The sequence below is a fragment of the Electrona antarctica genome (assembly GCF_951216825.1).
Source record: "Electrona antarctica genome assembly, chromosome: 4".
Lineage (NCBI taxonomy): Eukaryota > Metazoa > Chordata > Actinopteri > Myctophiformes > Myctophidae > Electrona > Electrona antarctica.
The window spans coordinates 34,343,104-34,361,489 of NC_136809.1; the positions used below are offsets into that span (position 1 = coordinate 34,343,104).

At 44.3% G+C, this 18,386-nt stretch overlaps 1 protein-coding gene across 1 annotated transcript; it reads left to right on the top strand.

Moving 5' to 3' along the window:
• Positions 1 to 19: 19 nt before the first annotated feature.
• Positions 20 to 16,629, top strand: gtpbp2b (GTP binding protein 2b; the record flags this gene model as incomplete). Its single annotated transcript, XM_079498385.1, has 12 exons — positions 20 to 229; positions 2,198 to 2,224; positions 3,382 to 3,566; positions 5,716 to 5,827; positions 6,162 to 6,359; positions 7,162 to 7,336; positions 8,309 to 8,528; positions 8,911 to 9,046; positions 10,311 to 10,369; positions 11,000 to 11,171; positions 13,105 to 13,269; positions 13,767 to 16,629. 12 exons carry the CDS (start codon positions 20 to 22, stop codon positions 14,001 to 14,003), a joined length of 1,896 nt encoding a protein of 631 aa, XP_079354511.1. The 3' UTR covers positions 14,004 to 16,629.
• Positions 16,630 to 18,386: the final 1,757 nt, after the last annotated feature.

Below are 18,386 nucleotides of genomic sequence, written 5' to 3' on the forward strand. Positions count from 1 at the left end.
ATAGCCTGCATCTTTAAACATGGAGGTTCGCTTGTGTGGCAACAACAACAGCAGCAGCAGTGCAGGGTCTGCGGGTCAGAACCAGAACCGAGCAGCTCTGCAGAGCTGCAATGGCAGGAGGACGGCGGCCAACAAGAAGAACAGGAAAGGCAAACGAGGGAGGAGGAGAAGGAGAAGTAAAAAGAACAGGAGTAACGTCAAATCTCCACCTCCGTATCTCCCACCAGAGGTACCGTCACTGTTACACTGTAGATGTTGCCCTATCGAATTCGGTGACTTCTTGGAGGTCGATGTGTTACAAATTAAATTAATTGATGTTATTTCACGTGGAAAAACGTGGACATTGAATTTCCCGGATGTAAAATAGCATACAAAAGAACGCCATTAGCTTTTTCCTGACATGTATTTCAGTATGTTCGATTCTTTATAAAAAGAAATGGAACGCAAAAAGACCTGTCTTGTGTGGAGGAGTCACATAATTATATAGGTCATTAGTTCCGATGTAACGGGGCTGCAGCTAACGTTAGCAAACAGTCCTGTGATGCAGTCCCCATCACTTAACACATCCACATCACAACAACCACATTAACATATTTGTGAGGAATGCTTGATTCAATGACTGTTCATTATTATTATTATTTATTGAGTTTGAGAATTAAATACACACATTCAAAATTGGTTCGCACTGACTTGATTACACGTAAAATACTCAGTTGTACTCTAAATACTCTAAAATGCATAATATCTATCTGATAGTAATAATTCGTAGAGAGTGCTTGTTCAAAACTGCGGTCTCTGGGTCTCCCCAGTTTTCTATCTCTTTGATTGAAGTTTTGATAGTACCAATTCATTGTATCTGATCAGGAGAGAGAACTCCTCACAGGATACAGGATAAATTAAACTGGAAGTGATGACACAAAATAGGGATCGGAACACTACAAGATTTAAGCCCACCAGAGAAATGTGCTTTCTCTTTAGTGTTTGCTAAAGAGCTGGAGAGACCCATGTTACGAAATGCAAATGACAAATCACAAAACAAAAAAATAAATGAATAAATATAGATCTCTATAGCTCAAGGCCTGAATGCCACACAGAAAGGCTCAAGTCAGATTTGAACCCAGCACTGTCACTGTGGCATATGGGAATTTTCTTTCTAATATCCTTTCTTTGATATAGCCACATACTAGGCTTTGTTATTGTAGTAATCCATACTCTATTAAAATGAGTAAACAGGTAGCACAAGGATTAGGAATAAAGTATTATTATTATTATTATTTATTATTATCAGGTATAAATGTAATCAAGGTGCACTAATTAACAGTATATTAAAGCCAGGGAAATGATAGTTCTGCGATGTGAGTGCACGGACTAACCCAACACCAACTGAATCGCTGCCCTCCACAGCCTCCTGTCTACTCTGGCATCAGGGTCTTGAGCTCAGCTGTGCAGTTTCGTTAGCTTTGCCGTGGCGCCGCAGTGTGTCTATGTAGGTGGTGCGCCTCTTTCCTTTCCTGGCTGTGCCTTAGGTTGACTTACACAGTGTCAGTTGGCTTGCCACCACTTCCGGGTGCCTGGCACAGTGTCTCTGTGACCCGTGGTATGTCCTCGTGGTAGAGGTTCACGTTTCTGATGTGGTCCGTCCATGTGACACCTAGTGCCGTGCCGTGTCATTCATAGCATTCTTGTTTAGACTCCATCCAGGGCCCTTTCCTGTTGTGCTGTGAGGGTCCATGTCTCAGTCCCATACAGTAGTACTGATTCCACTGTAGCTACGAACAGCCGCCTCATTAAGGTCCTCTCCCATGTCTGATTTCCACAATCAGGGCATTCCAGGCAAGTGCCCTCCGGACCTTCAGGTCCTGTTCCGTTGAAGCAGTCCAGGCACAAAGACTGCCCGTCGGCAGTGGCAATGCTTTTGTCCTCCGTATTAAATGCCAATGCCTTTATAGCCGGGGAGCCAGTCACCCAACTTTTTAGAGGACCTGTGATGTCATGACATACCTTTTATTTGTGTTTCCTCCTTGGGTAGATCTGCTACTTTTGCTATTTTGGAATTTGAATCCTTAAAAGTAACAGTTTTGGACATTTAAGCTATGAGGTTTCACCCAACAGACGATATATTATGTTATTGTTGTATGTTAATGTTGTATGTTAATGTTGTATATCTTATTGTTTTTCCTGTGCTCTGTGTTCCCAGGCAGAAGAAGGAAACATTGAGTATAAGGTAACTTAATCTGACATCAAACTTCACTAAATATTGTAGAGACTAGAGAGTAGTAGAGACACATGTTATCGGACACCATGTTATTTATGAGGGCAAAAATACACACACACACACACACACACACACACACACACACACACACACACACACACACACACACACACACACACACACACAGAGAGAGATTTATTATCCATTAAACCAGTTGGATTAGTTTGATTAACTGCCTGGCTGTAATGAAATGTGTATTCTGGTACAGTGGACAGTTTAGCTTTCTTCTATCTTTATCAGCCAATCAAATGACAGAGCCACTGCTCTATAGCAGCATGATGAAACGTCAGGGAAAGACCTTTCAAACCTTCATTTTGGGAGTCATGCGTTGCCATGGTAATGGCCGTTGACACTAGAGGAAAACGTTTCACATTACTGAGTAAGACATATAGCAATCAAAAGGCAACACAGCAAATATTGATTATCATAGTGAGTGATTAGTTAATTGAATAAGCAAGAATCACTTTTTGGGTTATTATTTAACAATATATACAGTATTAATTAATCTAATCTTTGTCTGATCAATTTAAGCTCTATTTTAGGGCTCAAGGATCCCCAAAATTTTATGTATTTGTCCGCGGACCCCATCTCAAAATAATTTGTGCCAGGGACCCCGCAGAAGCAAAGATTTTGTTTGCTTGGCAGAGGGAGAGTAGCACCCAGGATTATAGCTTAGGCAATTGACACCGTGTGGGATTCAAAAATAATAAAATAATATAAAATGTTTGCTTGAAAAAATATATATTCAAAGATAGACACACATTTTCATGATTTTTCTGAAATAGCAGATATACAAGCTCATAGTGCGTCACTTTGTGCCGTGCTATGAACTTGTATATCTGCTATTTTTGAATAGCCAAAGTACCCCACTTTGAGAACCAATGTGCTATAGCTCAAATCTAAAATGACACAGATGCTTTCCACGGTTTTAATGGGTTGAAGACAAAAAAGCTCCAAGACTATTGTAAAAAAAATCAAATACAAGTGTGTGTGTGTGTGTGTGTGTGTGTGTGTGTGTGTGTGTGTGTGTGTGTGTGTGTGTGTGTGTGTGTGTGTGTGTGTGTGTGTGTGTGTGTGTGTGTGAGCGTGCGTGTGCGTGCGGTCAGCTGAAGCTGGTCAACCCCACACAGTACAGGTTCGAGCACCTGGCCACGCAGCTGAAGTGGAGGCTGCAGGAGGGCCGCGGGGAGGCCGTGTACCAGATAGGGGTGGAGGACAACGGGCTGCTGGTCGGTCTGAGCGAGGCCGACATGAAGGCTTCTCTGAAGACCCTGAAGAGGATGGCAGAGAAGTGCGTTCTGTTTATTTGGGATTTCCTGGTTCCCTTAACGATTCCTTCTCTCACCCATTACATTTTTTTTCTGAAACAGTTTTCAGAAAACAACATGTTGCTATATCAGTGACCTCTTCATGGACCCTCAAAAAGTATTTGGCCACGGACCCCCCCATCTAAAAAAATATTTAGTTCCAGGGACCGCCAGAAGCAAATATTTTAGTTTAAAATGAGATGAGATGAGATTAAATTTATTGTCAATGTACAGTACAAGTATAGTACAGCGAAAAGTATTTTCGCATCTCACCAATAGTGCAAACATGTCAGTAAGGAGGATACATTAATAAGTACAGTAGTAAAAGCAGATATGGGCTGAGCAGTAGTCATTTAAATAAATAAGGATATGAGCAGGAAGTCCAGTGAACATATTGCTAGAGTCCACATAGTGCTAGACTAGGATGTGTCCAGAGTCCCAGATACAACAGGGATGGTGGATGGGTTGGGGGGAGGGGGGGCTGACACTGGACGGGGGAGAGGAGTGGATGAGGAATTTAGGTAGATGACAGTGGAGGGGAATAAGCTGTTCCTAAGTCTGTTGGACTTGGAACCAAGGTTCCTATAACGTCTCCCAGAGGGGAGGAGGGCAAACAGACCGTGGTTGGGGTGAGAGGGGTCTTTTATGATGTTATGAGCCTTCCTCAGGAACCGACTGTCATAGATGGACTTAATAACGGGGAGAGATGTTCCGGTGATGCGTGGGGCAGTTTTCACCACCCTCTGCAGTGCCTTCCGGTCAGAGGCTGTACAGTTTCCGTACCAGACCGTGGTGCAGTACGTGAGGATGCTCTCGATGGCACAACGGTAGAACGCGGTGTTGAGGGTCCAGGAGAGGTCCTCAGAGATGTGGACCCCCAGGAATTTAAAGCTGGGGACCCGTTCGACCTCCGCTCCGTTGATGTGAATGGGAGCGTGAGTGACAGCCCTAGTCCTCCTGAAGTCCACAATGAGCTCCTTGGTCTTCTTGGTGTTCAACGCCAGGTTGTTGTCGGCACACCACGACGCCAGATGCTGGATCTCCTCCCTGTAGGCCGTCTCATCGTTGTCTTTGATGAGACCCACCACCGCTGTGTCGTCTGCGAACTTGATGATGGTATTGGTGCCATGCATAGGGGTGCAGTCGTGGGTGAAGAGGGAGTAGAGAATGGGGCTCAGCACACAGCCTTGTGGGACACCAGTGCTCAGGGTTAGGGTGGAGGAGGTGAAGTTGCCTATCCTAACAGACTGGGGCCTGTCAGTGACGAAGTCGAGGATCCAGTTGCAGATGGAGGGAGTAATGTCCAGGTCCTTGGTTGCCACAAGGTCACCAAGCTTAGTGATGAGTTTGGATGGGATGATGGTGTACTGTTGAATGCCGAACTGAAGTCAATAAGCATCCATACGTGAGTGTTGCTCTTGTCCAGGTGAGTGAGGGCAGAGTGTAGGGCGGAGGAGATGGCGTCGTCAGTGCCACTGTTCTCTCGATAGGCCTGTCGAGGGATGGAGAGAGGCCAGCTTTGAGGTGAGCCAGGACCAGCCTCTCGAAACACTTCATGATGGTGGAAGTGAGTGCGACAGGTCAGAAGTCGTTAAAGCACTTTGCAGAGGAGTGTTTCGGGTCCGCTATGGCCTGGATGCCCTGCCACATGCGTCAAGGATCGTTGGTGTTGAAATGATCCTCAACCATGCGCTTGTGGCTCTGCTTGGCCTGTTTCATGGCCTTGTTCAGGTCAGCCCTGGCTGAGCAGTAGGCCTGCTTGTCACCTGATCTGAAGGCGGTGTCACGTGCCTTCAGCTGCAACCGGACCTCACTGTTCATCCACAGCTTTTGGTTGGGAATGGTAATAATCCGTTTGGTGGTGTCAATTTCTTTTTCAATTCAAGCTGAGAGAGAGAGAGAGAGAGAGATTGAGCGGGACCCCCCCACACACAAATGTGTATTTGGATCCCTGGCTCAAACAACTATGCTCAGATGGAGGTCTACGGCCAAATGCATTTTTATTTGGGGGTCCCTGACGTGAAAACATTTGTAGAACCAGTGCTTTAAGGTGACATGGATGAATGTGATGAATGTGTTAACTTGTCATTCATCAGCATGATGACACGTTGTTGTCACTGTGGTGTCCCTCAGGGTGGGTGCCGACATCACTCTACTACGAGAGCGAGAGGTGGACTTTGACCTGGACCGAAACTGTCGCAAAATCGCCGAAGTTCTAGTTCGTAAAGTCCCAGACGACCAGCAGGTCAGACACCGCGAAGATCCCTGTCCCATGTCCACAGTGTAAAATAATACCTAATACAAAATCATTTCTATACATTACAGAATAATGCAATTCCTTAGTAAGTCAGTGACTTAATGCAAACAATTTGTTGACATGAAATATCTTTGTGCCTAAATTAAATGCAAACACACACTCTCTGAATTCACAAATCATAAAATAATAGCAGAGCAATACTTTATCAACAACACTGTGTGCGTGCGTGTGAATTGCCATTATTATTATTATTATTGTTATTTATTGCTGCTACAATGTCTGGGGATTGAGTCATTTCTACTCTCCATTGTGTGTGGAACAGTTCCTAGATCTGCGTGTGGCCGTGCTGGGCAACGTGGACGCAGGTAAGTCCACACTGCTGGGCGTGCTGACCCAGGGGGAGCTGGACAACGGACGGGGCCGGGCCAGACTCAACCTGTTCAGACATCTGCATGAGATCCAGACCGGTAGAACCTCCAGCATCAGCTTTGAGATCCTGGGCTTCAACAGCAAAGGAGAGGTACGGTACAGTATACCTGCTGTAGATACCAGTGTTTCCCCAAACCTTTTTAGCTTGAGAGCCAAAAGATAAATGTGGGGCCCTATCCAGGGACTACATCAAACCAGTCCTCCGTGAAGGGGTCCTCAATGTATCCGTGGCACGACTCAGCCTTGTCCGTGGCAAAAAAAATAATGTTTTGTTTTTTAGTTACATGATCACAAGATGACAACATTAGTGAATGTCAGTCTCTTCAGAATATTTATTATTTATCATTAGGTGTCCACTAGCACAGTGGTTCTCTAACTTTATGTTTTCAAGGACCCTCATAATGCTGAGAGTGCATTTGTGAACTGTCAAGAGTTACAGACATGCAAAGGTCATTCTCATTCAAGGCAATCTGAATGTGTTTCTTGTCCGCTCATTTGTATGTCCATGGCAAAAATAGAAATTTTACAAAAATGTCCACCACAAGCCAGCATGACGATGACCCCTGCCTTTGTGACCTTCACTGGCTCCCAGTCAAACACAGAATAGATTTCAAGATACTAATCACTACCTACAAGGCGCTCAACAACCAGGCTCCCCGCCATACACATTAAAAGGTAGATACCTCCTCCCAGGCCGCCATATTGAGCAAAGAAATGGCAGAGGCACGGCACACTGCCACTCAAAGTGACTACTAGCCAATCACAGCACGCCTTTTCCGGGACTTGTCACAATCATCCCATCCTCAGTGACATCACTTCCTCCTCAGTGACATCGCTTCCAAGTTTGATCAATTGATCAATTAATCAATGTAAATAATGTGTTCCACTCCCAGGTGGTGAACTACAGTGACTCGCGGACGGCGGAGGAGATCTGCGAGAGCTCCTCCAAGATGATCACCTTCATTGACCTGGCGGGTCACCACAAGTACCTGAAGACCACCATCTTTGGCCTCACCAGCTACTGCCCAGACTTTGCCATGCTGGTGGTCAGCGCAAACACTGGGATAGGTCAGTTATTAACCCATTAAAAAATGTGGAAGCATCTGTGTCATTTTAGATTTTTATCTTAGAACATTGGTTTAGAGCAGTGGTTCTAACTTTTTGAAAAATCTTGAAAGCGTTTGAAAATTAATTGTCTTTCTTCTGGGGGTCCTTGGCACAAAACATTTTCAGATGGGGGGTCCACGGCCAAATACACCAACCTTGGCACGAACAAGTTTGAGAACAACTGATTTAGACCTGATGCCGATTCTACAAATGTCTTCCAAAACAGTTTTCTGAAAAACATATGTTGTTATAATGTCAGTGGTGCTCAAAACATTTCATGTCAAGGACCCCCACAATTATTTGTATTTGGCCGCCAACCCTCATCTCAAAATATTTAGTTCCAGGGACCTCCCAGAAGCAAAGATTTGATTTAAACATGTTTGCTTTAAAAATATATAATAATTCAAAGATTTTCACAAATAGTAGTCACTTCAAGAGCTTGTAGATCTGCTATTTATGAATAATCTTGACATGCTCACCCACACACACACTCACAGACACACATCGACATCGATCGACATTGATCGACATAGTCATCGACATCGATCGACATCAATCGACATCGATCGACATCAGTTGACATCGACATCAATCGACATCGATCAACATAGTCATCGACATCGATCGACATCAATCGACATCGACATCAATCGACATCGATCAACATAGTCATCGACATCGATCAACATAGTCATCGACATCGATCGACATCGATCGACATCAATCGACATCAATCGACATCGACAATCGACAGACATGACTTGAATATTTCCAACTGCATAGTATAGCAGCTACGGAGCCTTGCACTTGCTGTTAACCTCCCTCGTACCTCTGCCCACATTTTGTTGTTACAATCTGGAAAAAGAAATGTATTTAATTGCCATTTTAAAGGTTGTTAACACTCCACAATCTCTTCTCTCTCTCCCTATGCAGTCGGGACCACCAGAGAACACGTGGGCCTGGCCATGGCACTGAAGGTGCCCATCTTCATGGTGGTCAGTAAGGTGGACCTGTGTGGGCGCGCCACGGTGGAGAGGACCGTGCGGCAGCTGGAGCGTCTGCTCAAGCAGCCCGGCTGTAACAAAGTGCCCATGCTCATCTCTGGTCCTGATGACGCCGTCAGTGCTGCTCAGCAGTTCACACAGACATCCAGGTACAGACATCCAGGCACAGACAGAGAGGCTGGCAGACACAGACAGACAGGTGGGCGGGCGGGCGGGCGGGCAGGCCGGCGGGCGGGCGGGCAGGCGGGTGGGCGGGCGGGCGGGCGGGCGGGCGGGCAGGTTTATATTCATCCATATATTCACTCTATATTTATATTTTACATACTGTATCGTTAAAGTCGGGCAGAAACCGCTCACATTAAAGTGTGTGTGTGTGTGTGTGTGTGTGTGTGTGTGTGTGTGTGTGTGTGTGTGTGTGTGTGTGTGTGTGTGTGTGTGTGTGTGTGTGTGTGTGTGTGTGTGTGTGTGTGTGTGTGTGTGTGTGTGTGTGTGTGTGTGTGTGTGTGTGTGTGTGTGTGTGTGCACGCGCAGTGTCACTCCTATCTTCATGCTGTCCAGTGTGTCAGGGGACAGTCTGGATCTGCTGAAGGTCTTCCTCAACATCCTGCCTCCTCTGAGCAACAGCAAGGAGCAGGAGGAGCTGATGCAGCAGATGACTGAGTTCCAGGTACACACACACACACACACACGCACACACACGAATGCACATACCTGTACATACAGTAACATGCAACAAATCTCTTCAACCATGCAACACATCTCTTAACCAAAAATATCTGGTCTACCAGCTAGATCTGCTATTTTTGGCTAATGTTACCCTCCCGAATATGGATGCTGGGGTTCAAGCTAGTGGTTATTCAATTGACCAAAACCGAAATCCGGTGAGGCCCTGCGCTGTGCTCCCCCTCCACTACACCCCTGTTCATGCACGCGCATGCATATGCATGCATATGCATGCATATGCATGCATACGCTAAATCGCTTCGTCGACAAATAGTTCTATGAACTATTTTCTTGTAGATCATGTATTTTCGAATGTTCTACATCAGACTCTAGTCTAAACCCACAGTGCGTTGTGAAAAGAAGGCTACAACTCTACATACATAGGCTACTACATACACAGTGCATTGTGAAAAGAAGGCTACAACTCTACATACATAGGCTACTACATGCATTGTGAAAAGAAGGCTACAACTCTACATACATAGGCTACTACATGCATTGTGAAAAGAAGGCTACAACTCTACATACATAGGCTACTACATGCGTTGCGTGCAAAGAAAAATGCAAACAACAGCAATGACACTCAAGCAAACCATAAGGCTTACAGTAAATCTGGTCTCAAGATCACATATTGAAGGTCTCTGTCTTGTCTCTTGTCTGCCTGCCATTTTACTCGGTCTTGACTCACTCTCAGACCAAAAGGAACTCTGGGAGTGTGTACAAATGGAACCAAATGGACATGCTAGGATCCATTTGTTTCCATTTGTACACTCTCAGAGTTACAGACACGTAAGGGTCCATTTGGTTCCTGTGGACCTGTGGTTGGCTGTGGACCCTCTGGAACCTCCTCAAGGACCCCTGGGAGTCCCCGGACCCTGCTTTGAGAACCACTGATATACAGGGACTTCTGTGTAGGAGACTATAGTGAACTCATCGGCATCTGCTTACATTGCAAGCGCACATACTGACATGCAAAACACAAATACAAAAAACAACAACATACAGTACAGTAACAATGTTCTTTCAACAGTCATCCACATTACTCATTATTTTGTCGTTTTTAAGATGAACGTGTCCTGTGTGATTCTGTCTGGTGCGTGCATGTGTGTGTGTGTGTGTGTGTGTGTGTGTGTGTGTGTGTGTGTGTGTGTGTGTGTGTGTGTGTGTGTGTGTGTGTGTGTGTGTGTGTGTGTGTGTGTGTGTTATAGGTGGATGAGATCTATTCGGTGCCAGATGTGGGGACAGTGGTTGGAGGAACACTGTACAGGTCAGTGGCTTTCCTCACAGCTCTGGAACAAATAGAAAAAGTATTAGTATTGAAAATAAACATAAAACATCTATAATGAAGAAGACAAAATGTAATTGTATATAATTTGTTCTAATTAGAGCTGAACAATAGATGATCTTCCGTGTGATCACCTAGATCTGCATATATAGAGCCGGCCAGCAACTCTTGTTGATCTGACCTCATCAAACCCTGTACACTCAAGACACGCTCCATATGGCCGCGCCAGTACAGAATTCATTCCACATGTTGATCTGACACCCCATGCCAAAGCGCCAGCGCTCGCCCAGCAGTCTGCCGTCACCCAGGCTGATGCGTGCACGTGACCTTGCCCTAAAAACGTGTTCATACAGCATCACATTCATTTTAACCACTATCCATATTTTATACATTGGCTATTAAAAATATTAAGTAAAGTCACAAATGTTTGGACAAATCTTGTCTTCTGGTTGGTCCCTGGCACAAAACATTTTGACATGGGGGGGGGGGGGGGGGGTCCTTGGCAAAGTACAAATCAATCTGGGGCTCCTTGACATGAAAAAGTATCAGTGCTGTATGTATATGGTATGAACACAGAATGTTAACCCTTTGGTTTCTTGCGTGTGCGTGCAGTGGTGTGTGTCGCGAGGGGGACAGGCTGGTGGTGGGACCCACGGAGGAGGGCCGCTTCATGCGTCTGAAGGTGGCGAGCATCCAGAGGAACCGCTCGGCGTGCAGGGTGCTGAGGGCGGGCCAGGCCGCCACGCTGGCCCTGGGGAACTTTGACCGCTCGCTACTACGCAAGGTCAGTGCTCCTTCTATCATATCACTGCTGTTGGGCAGAAACATCTCCATATTTAAGACTCATTCGCCGCCATCTAGTGGCGTGCTCCGTTCTTGCACACGCCAACAATGTACTGAACGGATGAGCATCTTATTTTGAAAGCCATTCACAAAATAAATGGAAGACCGGAAGTGGACCAGAAGTTATCTAATGTGTCCCGCAAATGTTATTTGATTCACCCAAAACATACATTTTGCAACCACGATCATGAACGCTTTAGTTATGAGCAAATCAAGCTTGTTTTGATCAAAAACGCAGACTGGGACAAGATTCTGAGATGAATGGATTCTAAAAATCAGACCAAACTGAGTGGTGCTGTACTGTACTCATGCTGTAGTACTGTACTGTACTCCTCCCTGGCCTGTGTGTGTGTGTGTGTGTGTGTGTGTGTGTGTGTGTGTGTGTGTGTGTGTGTGTGTGTGTGTGTGTGTGTGTGTGTGTGTGTGTGTGTGTGTGTGTGTTAGGCTGCGCAACAGTGACACTTGGTGGTCAAAAAACGCTATTTCCGTCTTACGGACGGACGGACAGACACAGCCAGCCAGCCAGGGACACACATTTTGCTGTCTATAGGAGTGGCTAGCACCACTCAAAAATCTGTTCCCATAGACATCATAAGCACGCTGACTTTTCACTTCCGTTTTTTTCCTGTTTACTTTCGCCGCACGGCTGAACAGCGTTATGAGAAGTTATCAATAAAAAATAAAATAAAAGTCAAAAGACGATCTCGGCGCAGAGGGCCAAAGGACAAAAAGACATCAGCAGCCTATTTGTGCGATTTCAAATGTCTTGAGTGTGTTTCTACATGGCCTTTGCAAAGTCTGAAAGGAATGTCAAATTCAAATACATCTAGTTGACCTACTTAAACCCTACCGTACTTAATTGACCGGAGTCCCCCAGGAGTCCCATTGTAGTGTAGGTAAATGTACCGGTACAATCGAAAGGAGGTGTAATTCACTGCCACCGTTTTTCCCTTTTCTCCTTTGTGTTTTGTATTTGTTGATGACATGTATTATTGTGTTATGTTTGAGGGGCGCTAGCCCCTTCTATGCACAGCTTTGTGTGTATGAGCAGGGAATGTGCTCAGCTGATTGGCTGAGCACGGAAGTGATGTATGCACTTCACACAAGTGCATTTTTGTCAGGTGAAACCTGACCTAACAACGCTAATGAAATGTAAGCGACTTTGCGCGACCTAGTCGACAAGATCGTGATTGGCTGCTTCTAGCCAATGGGACGGCAAAGCTGCCTCTGGGCAATGGGAAGGGGAGAGGCAAATATCCCTGGCAGCCACACAGGCTGCAGACAGACAGTGCAGAGCAACGCAGCAGAGAAGTAAGATCACAGTCACACTCACGGGTTGACAGGGAAATACACGGCGCATAGTACACGTTTGCAATGTTCAAACGTCACTCGATATAACTTCAAACCAAACAGCTGAAACAGCGTAGCGCAGCCAATCCAAAGCCACAACAAAACAGTCATTGAACCACACACAGAACGTCGGAAACGAACACAAACAACGGCTGCGAGGTGCAAGCTTGTGACAAACAAACAAACACGTTACTAAAATAATAATCAGACTAATATGGGGGGGGGGGGGGGGGGGGGGGGGGGGAACACAACGGAGACAGCGCTTCTTTCACCTGACAAATTTCACTATGTGATCATTTCTTGTTTTATGCTATGTTGATGAATTTAATACATATAGGACCACAATGGAAACAAGTCCACAGGTTTTTGTGTTATCCTTTTAGCCATAATGTCTTACTGTACCACGTGCTGTATACATTTCTGACTAATAATATATTCAATCAATCAAACCAAATATTTACATTTTATTTTAAACAAAATGATTAATATTATTATTAACCCTTGTGTGTGTGTGGTGTGTTCAGGGTATGGTCATGGTGAGCCCCAAGATGAACCCCACAATTTGTCGTCAGTTTGAGGCGGCCATCGTGTTGTTGTTCCACGCCAAGACGTTCAGGACAGGCTCCCAGGTCACCGTGCACGTGGGGAACGTCCGACAGACCGCCACCGTGGAATGTCTTCACGGGAAGGTCAGTCTGGCCTGGCCTGCTTTGGTTTCCACTCGATGATAGTTTAGTTTAGTTCACTGTTTCTTTACCAGTGGTCCAGATGGTCCATGGGAAATGTTTAAAAATAGTCGTACTGTATATTGTACCTTTGTTAAAGGTAGCGTAAGTGATATTTCTTTGGTTATAACAAAAACAAATGTTTTATTTTATTTTATTTAGTGAAACGCTTCTTCCTTGACCTGCTGGAAGTGTGCATGCAAGGTGTCATGGTGTGCCTGAGATTAGCTGTTCACAAACTGTGTGTGTCCCCACCGCTGGATTGATAAGCATGAAACTTTGGACACACACCAAGGAAGAAGAGCCTCCACCCCCCAATTTGGTGGCGTTATACTTAGATTGTATACAAAAACAAAATCCCTTGGATTCTTTGGATCATGGCATAAATGCTTGTGCCGTAGTGTGCATGATTTCTCCATGATGTTAATGCTCCAGTTCGGGCATGTGGTTTGCTTTGCCAGGAGGAGCTGCGTACAGGAGAGAGGGCGGTGGTTCGCTTCTGCTTCATCAAGCATCCAGAGTACCTCCGCCTGGGAGCCAAGCTGCTCTTCAGAGAGGGAGTCACCAAGGGCATCGGACACGTCAGCCGCCTGCTGCCTTCTTCCCAGAACCACCACCACCACCACACTGAGCCCCACAACCCCCACACTGAACCCCACCACCACCATACTGAGACCCAGAACTTACCACCATACTGAGACCCACAACCACCATACTGAGACCCACAACCACCATACTGAGACCCAGAACGTACCACCATACTGAGACCCACAACCACCATACTGAGACCCACCACCACCATACTGAGACCCAGAACTTACCACCATACTGAGACCCACAACCACCATACTGAACCCCACCACCACCATACTGAGACCCAGAACTTACCACCATACTGAGACCCACAACCACCATACTGAGACCCACAACCACCATACTGAGACCCACAACCACCATACTGAGACCCACAACCACCATACTGAGACCCACAACCACCATACTGAGACCCAGAACTTACCACCATACTGAGACCCACAACCACCATACTGAGACCCAGAACCTACCACCATACTGAGACCCAGAACTTACCACCATACTTAGACCCAGAACCTACCACCATACTGAGACCCACAACCACCATATTGAACCCCACAACCCCCATACTTAGACCCAGAACCTACCACCATACTGAGACCCACAACCACCATACTGAACCCCACAACCCCCATACTTAGACCCAGAACCTACCACCATACTGAGACCCAGAACCTACCATCATACTGAGGTACTCAGATCCATCCTTCCTCATAGAGATCTGATAAATTCGTATCCCCCATCAGGTCCATCCTTCCGATTCCTTAGCGGTTCCCTTTAACGATTCCTACAGGGGTGTCCAAATGGACCCTTAGAAGTCTGTAACTCTGAGAGTGTTCAAATTTGTACCCTCTCAGAGTTATGGCGGTCCTTGAAATTAACAACTTTGAGACCCACCTATAATTGTATAGCAAATGTGAAGACCACATTCCAGTGGTGTGACTGTGATAAAACTGGTTCCAAATGTGATGAAACCCATTCAGGTTCCTCAATGTTGGATCAGGTTCCGGTTCCCAACCGTACTCGCTGCTCAAGTCTCAAGGTTCAAGTCGTGTTCCGTCCTGATAAATCATGAATTCCTCTCAAATTGGGTAGAACAGTGTTAATACTAACTACAAAAAGAACAGTTTAATATTGACATTAAAATAACTGCATTCAAGACCACATGTCCAAAATGGGTATTTCACTCGAAACCACTTCTGGGATCATTTTAATCTATTTGGTCTTTTGTGTGCAAGACAATTTGCTTGATTCGATATTTGATATTCATTTTATGAGATTATATAGGCTTTGTATAAACCCATTGAAATTCAAACTCCATTTTATGAACCATGTTAGACACACATCCCTGCTTCTGGTGACTTGTCCTTCTAATTACTTTATTCATTTATATTATTATTATTTTGATGACAGTATTATATAGCCATGAATGACTGGCTTTTCACTTGTTTCCTACATTTTGTTTTACATTTTTAATATTTCAAAACATTTTCCAAAAACATTCCCCCCAAAAAGCAAATATGTCAAGTCAAAACAAATGCAATGATTTTTTCCCCCCAGTAATTTCAAGAAGAAATCAAAGTCCATAACTTATAAAGCAATTTTTTAAGAAGTAGTGAAGGGCAAACCTCTCTTTAGGTCATGACATGAGCAGACCCCCTGATGTACAGAACAGTACCAGGCAGCTTTTCACTGCAAACCATGTTTAGATCGTGCATGGCGATGACAAATGAACCTAATCCTTCAATAGAATACGACGTAAACTATCTAGTGCAGTCTGGGAAACGGGTTTGACCTTTTTCCCTTTTCTTTTTTTTAACTTTCGGTTCTGTGCAATTAATTGTAAATTAAATATTGAATGTACCTTCCATGGACGCTGTGTGTAATAAGCACTATGCAGTCATCCGTGGAAAATTATTGGTGACTTTGCACTTTGTACTGTAAAAAAAATAAGTCTCTTCATGTATTTTGATGCCAGTGACTCAAATCATGTGTGTTTGTTTGTTTGATGAGAAAGCTGCATTGGTTGAAAGCCAAAAGTGTGAGAATTATGGATAATAATCTGCTTTCATGAATCTCAGTCAGTTTATCAAATTATATAGATCAGAGATTCTCAACCTGTGGGCCGGGGTCCACTTGTAGGTCGTGAGGATATTGCAAGTGTGCCCCCAAATAATTGGCATATATATATATATATATATATATATTTAACCTTGAAAAATATGTTTTTCATGAATAGGAACTTAACTACTTAGTTCCATTGGTCCAAGCAGGTACACAATCGATTGATTGATCATTTAAATGAACATGCCCAGTTGCCCACAAACACTTCAAGTGGACCTGCTGATCCAACAAGGTTGAGAACCACTGATACATCTAACTTCTACAAGGTTTCAGACATCAGAACGACATCTAAACAGCTATGAAAGCACAAAGCAGAATGATATTACTTTGTTTGTTACTTTTACTGATCAGAACCACATTCAGAGTAATATTTGAGGAACAACATTTCATGTAGGACCGTTAAAGCGCAATGACACTTTGGTAGAGATTTGGGTTGTGTAGCCTACTTACCTTGTCATGATGTAACTCCATATATTGTTGAGGTATCTTGCTCTGTTGATTGCTAAATTGATATTCCAAAGATAATCTCCTGATTTTCTTAATAGCAAAACAGCTCTTTGAGCACATCAATGAAACAAAGCTGATTCTGTTATACAAAATCATCTTAACTTCATGTTGATTTTGCTATAAAATACCCAGTAAAACATAATGGTTTACTGCATATATGTCAAACTCAAGGCCCGGGGGCCAAATCAGGCCCGTGAATGAATTATCTTTGGCCCGCCGGATGATATTGAATTAGTATTAGAACTGGCCCTCTGGTATATTGCACAGACCACCATAATACTACAAGTCCCACAATGCACTGCGATCAGCAGTGGAAGTATATCGCCTGTGGTCAACTTTCAGCTGCCCCTCTCCCCAAAACTGGCTAAATGAAAGGTAGACTCTGAAAACAGGGGTTTTCAAGTCAGGTGGGAGGCAGAGGGCAAACCTCTGTGTGGAGACAGTGTGGCTGTAACCTAAGAAGACTATGATAAGAAATGAATGCAACTGATTTGATTTACTTTCTCATTTTACTATGAAAGCAGTCCTTTGTGAGGATCAGAGAACAGGAAACTGAGCTTAATAATAATGCATTTTCAGTTTTAAATGCATTTACTTTTTTGCCGTTTGCCTGGGACGTCCTCATGACCGCGGTGCCCGTGTGTTGAAACACAGTCCGGCCCTCGACTTGTACCAATTTCTTTATTTTGGCCCACTGTGTATTTGAGTTTGACATCCCTGGTTTACTGGGTTTTGTGATATTTTTGGCAGAAACTGTTACAGTTACTTTATGTGCTATGTGCTATGAGACCGTTCTTGGAATATCAATTTATAATCAACAGAGCAACGCCGCGAGCTAGCTCACCATTATGTGGAGTTACATCATTGCAAGGTAACTACAAAACCCAAACCTACCAATTGAGGTTTAAGGGTTTTGGCGATCTGGATGTATTTTATTAACTGATGGTTGTTGTAATACAATAACTGGGCAACATTTGGTACTGTAAAGGGCTTGATATACTTGTTCCACACTCAGTCGCACAGTCACACCAAAAATAGCAAATCTACAACGTGTCACAGCTTGACCCGTTGTGAGCTTGTAGATCTGCTATTTTCGGTGTACAACACAGACATGGATCTAAGTATAAATCACCCTTAATACAGTAGGTTGGTTCTACAAGCATGTCCAAATGTATTAGCATTCCTGCTTTATAGATTTACAGTTTAATGTCAGACTATATGCCCTGCTGAACATTAAAAAAATTATTAATCATTAATGTCCATCCATCCATCTTCAACCGCTTATCCGTAGTTGGGTCGCTTGGTTTGCCCCGGGGTCTCCTCCCAGTGGGACGTGCATCAAGGACCTCTCTAGGAAGACGCCCGAGAGGCATCCTAACCAGATGCCCAAACCACCTAAGCTATAGGCCTAGTATGTAGTTTTTCATGGTTTTCGACGATTACAAAAAAATCATGAAAAAAGACATAGGCCTACTATATTATGTCATTTCAACCAAATCTCACTCCCGAAAAGGCATATAGCGACTTCTCATAGTTTGGCTTCTGTTTTAGGTTGTTCTTCTGGTTGTCACTTCAAATGGGCCTTGGGATGTACAGAGCATCATAACAGTGTTTGCAGTTCCATCACGTGTCTTTAGTGCTGTTATCATGGATGTTAGTCAGATAAAAGAGAAGAGAAAATCTGCCATTGACCCCCATTATAAATATCTCAAATTTGAAAGCACTATATTTCTAAAACTATGAAACATTTCAAAGATTCCTTTTCAGGCAAACATGTCCACCGTAAGATGAACCTAAATAGGTTTGAATGGGGTTTCTAGGTGTAAGTATGTAGGACTAGTAGCATGCCAAAGTTT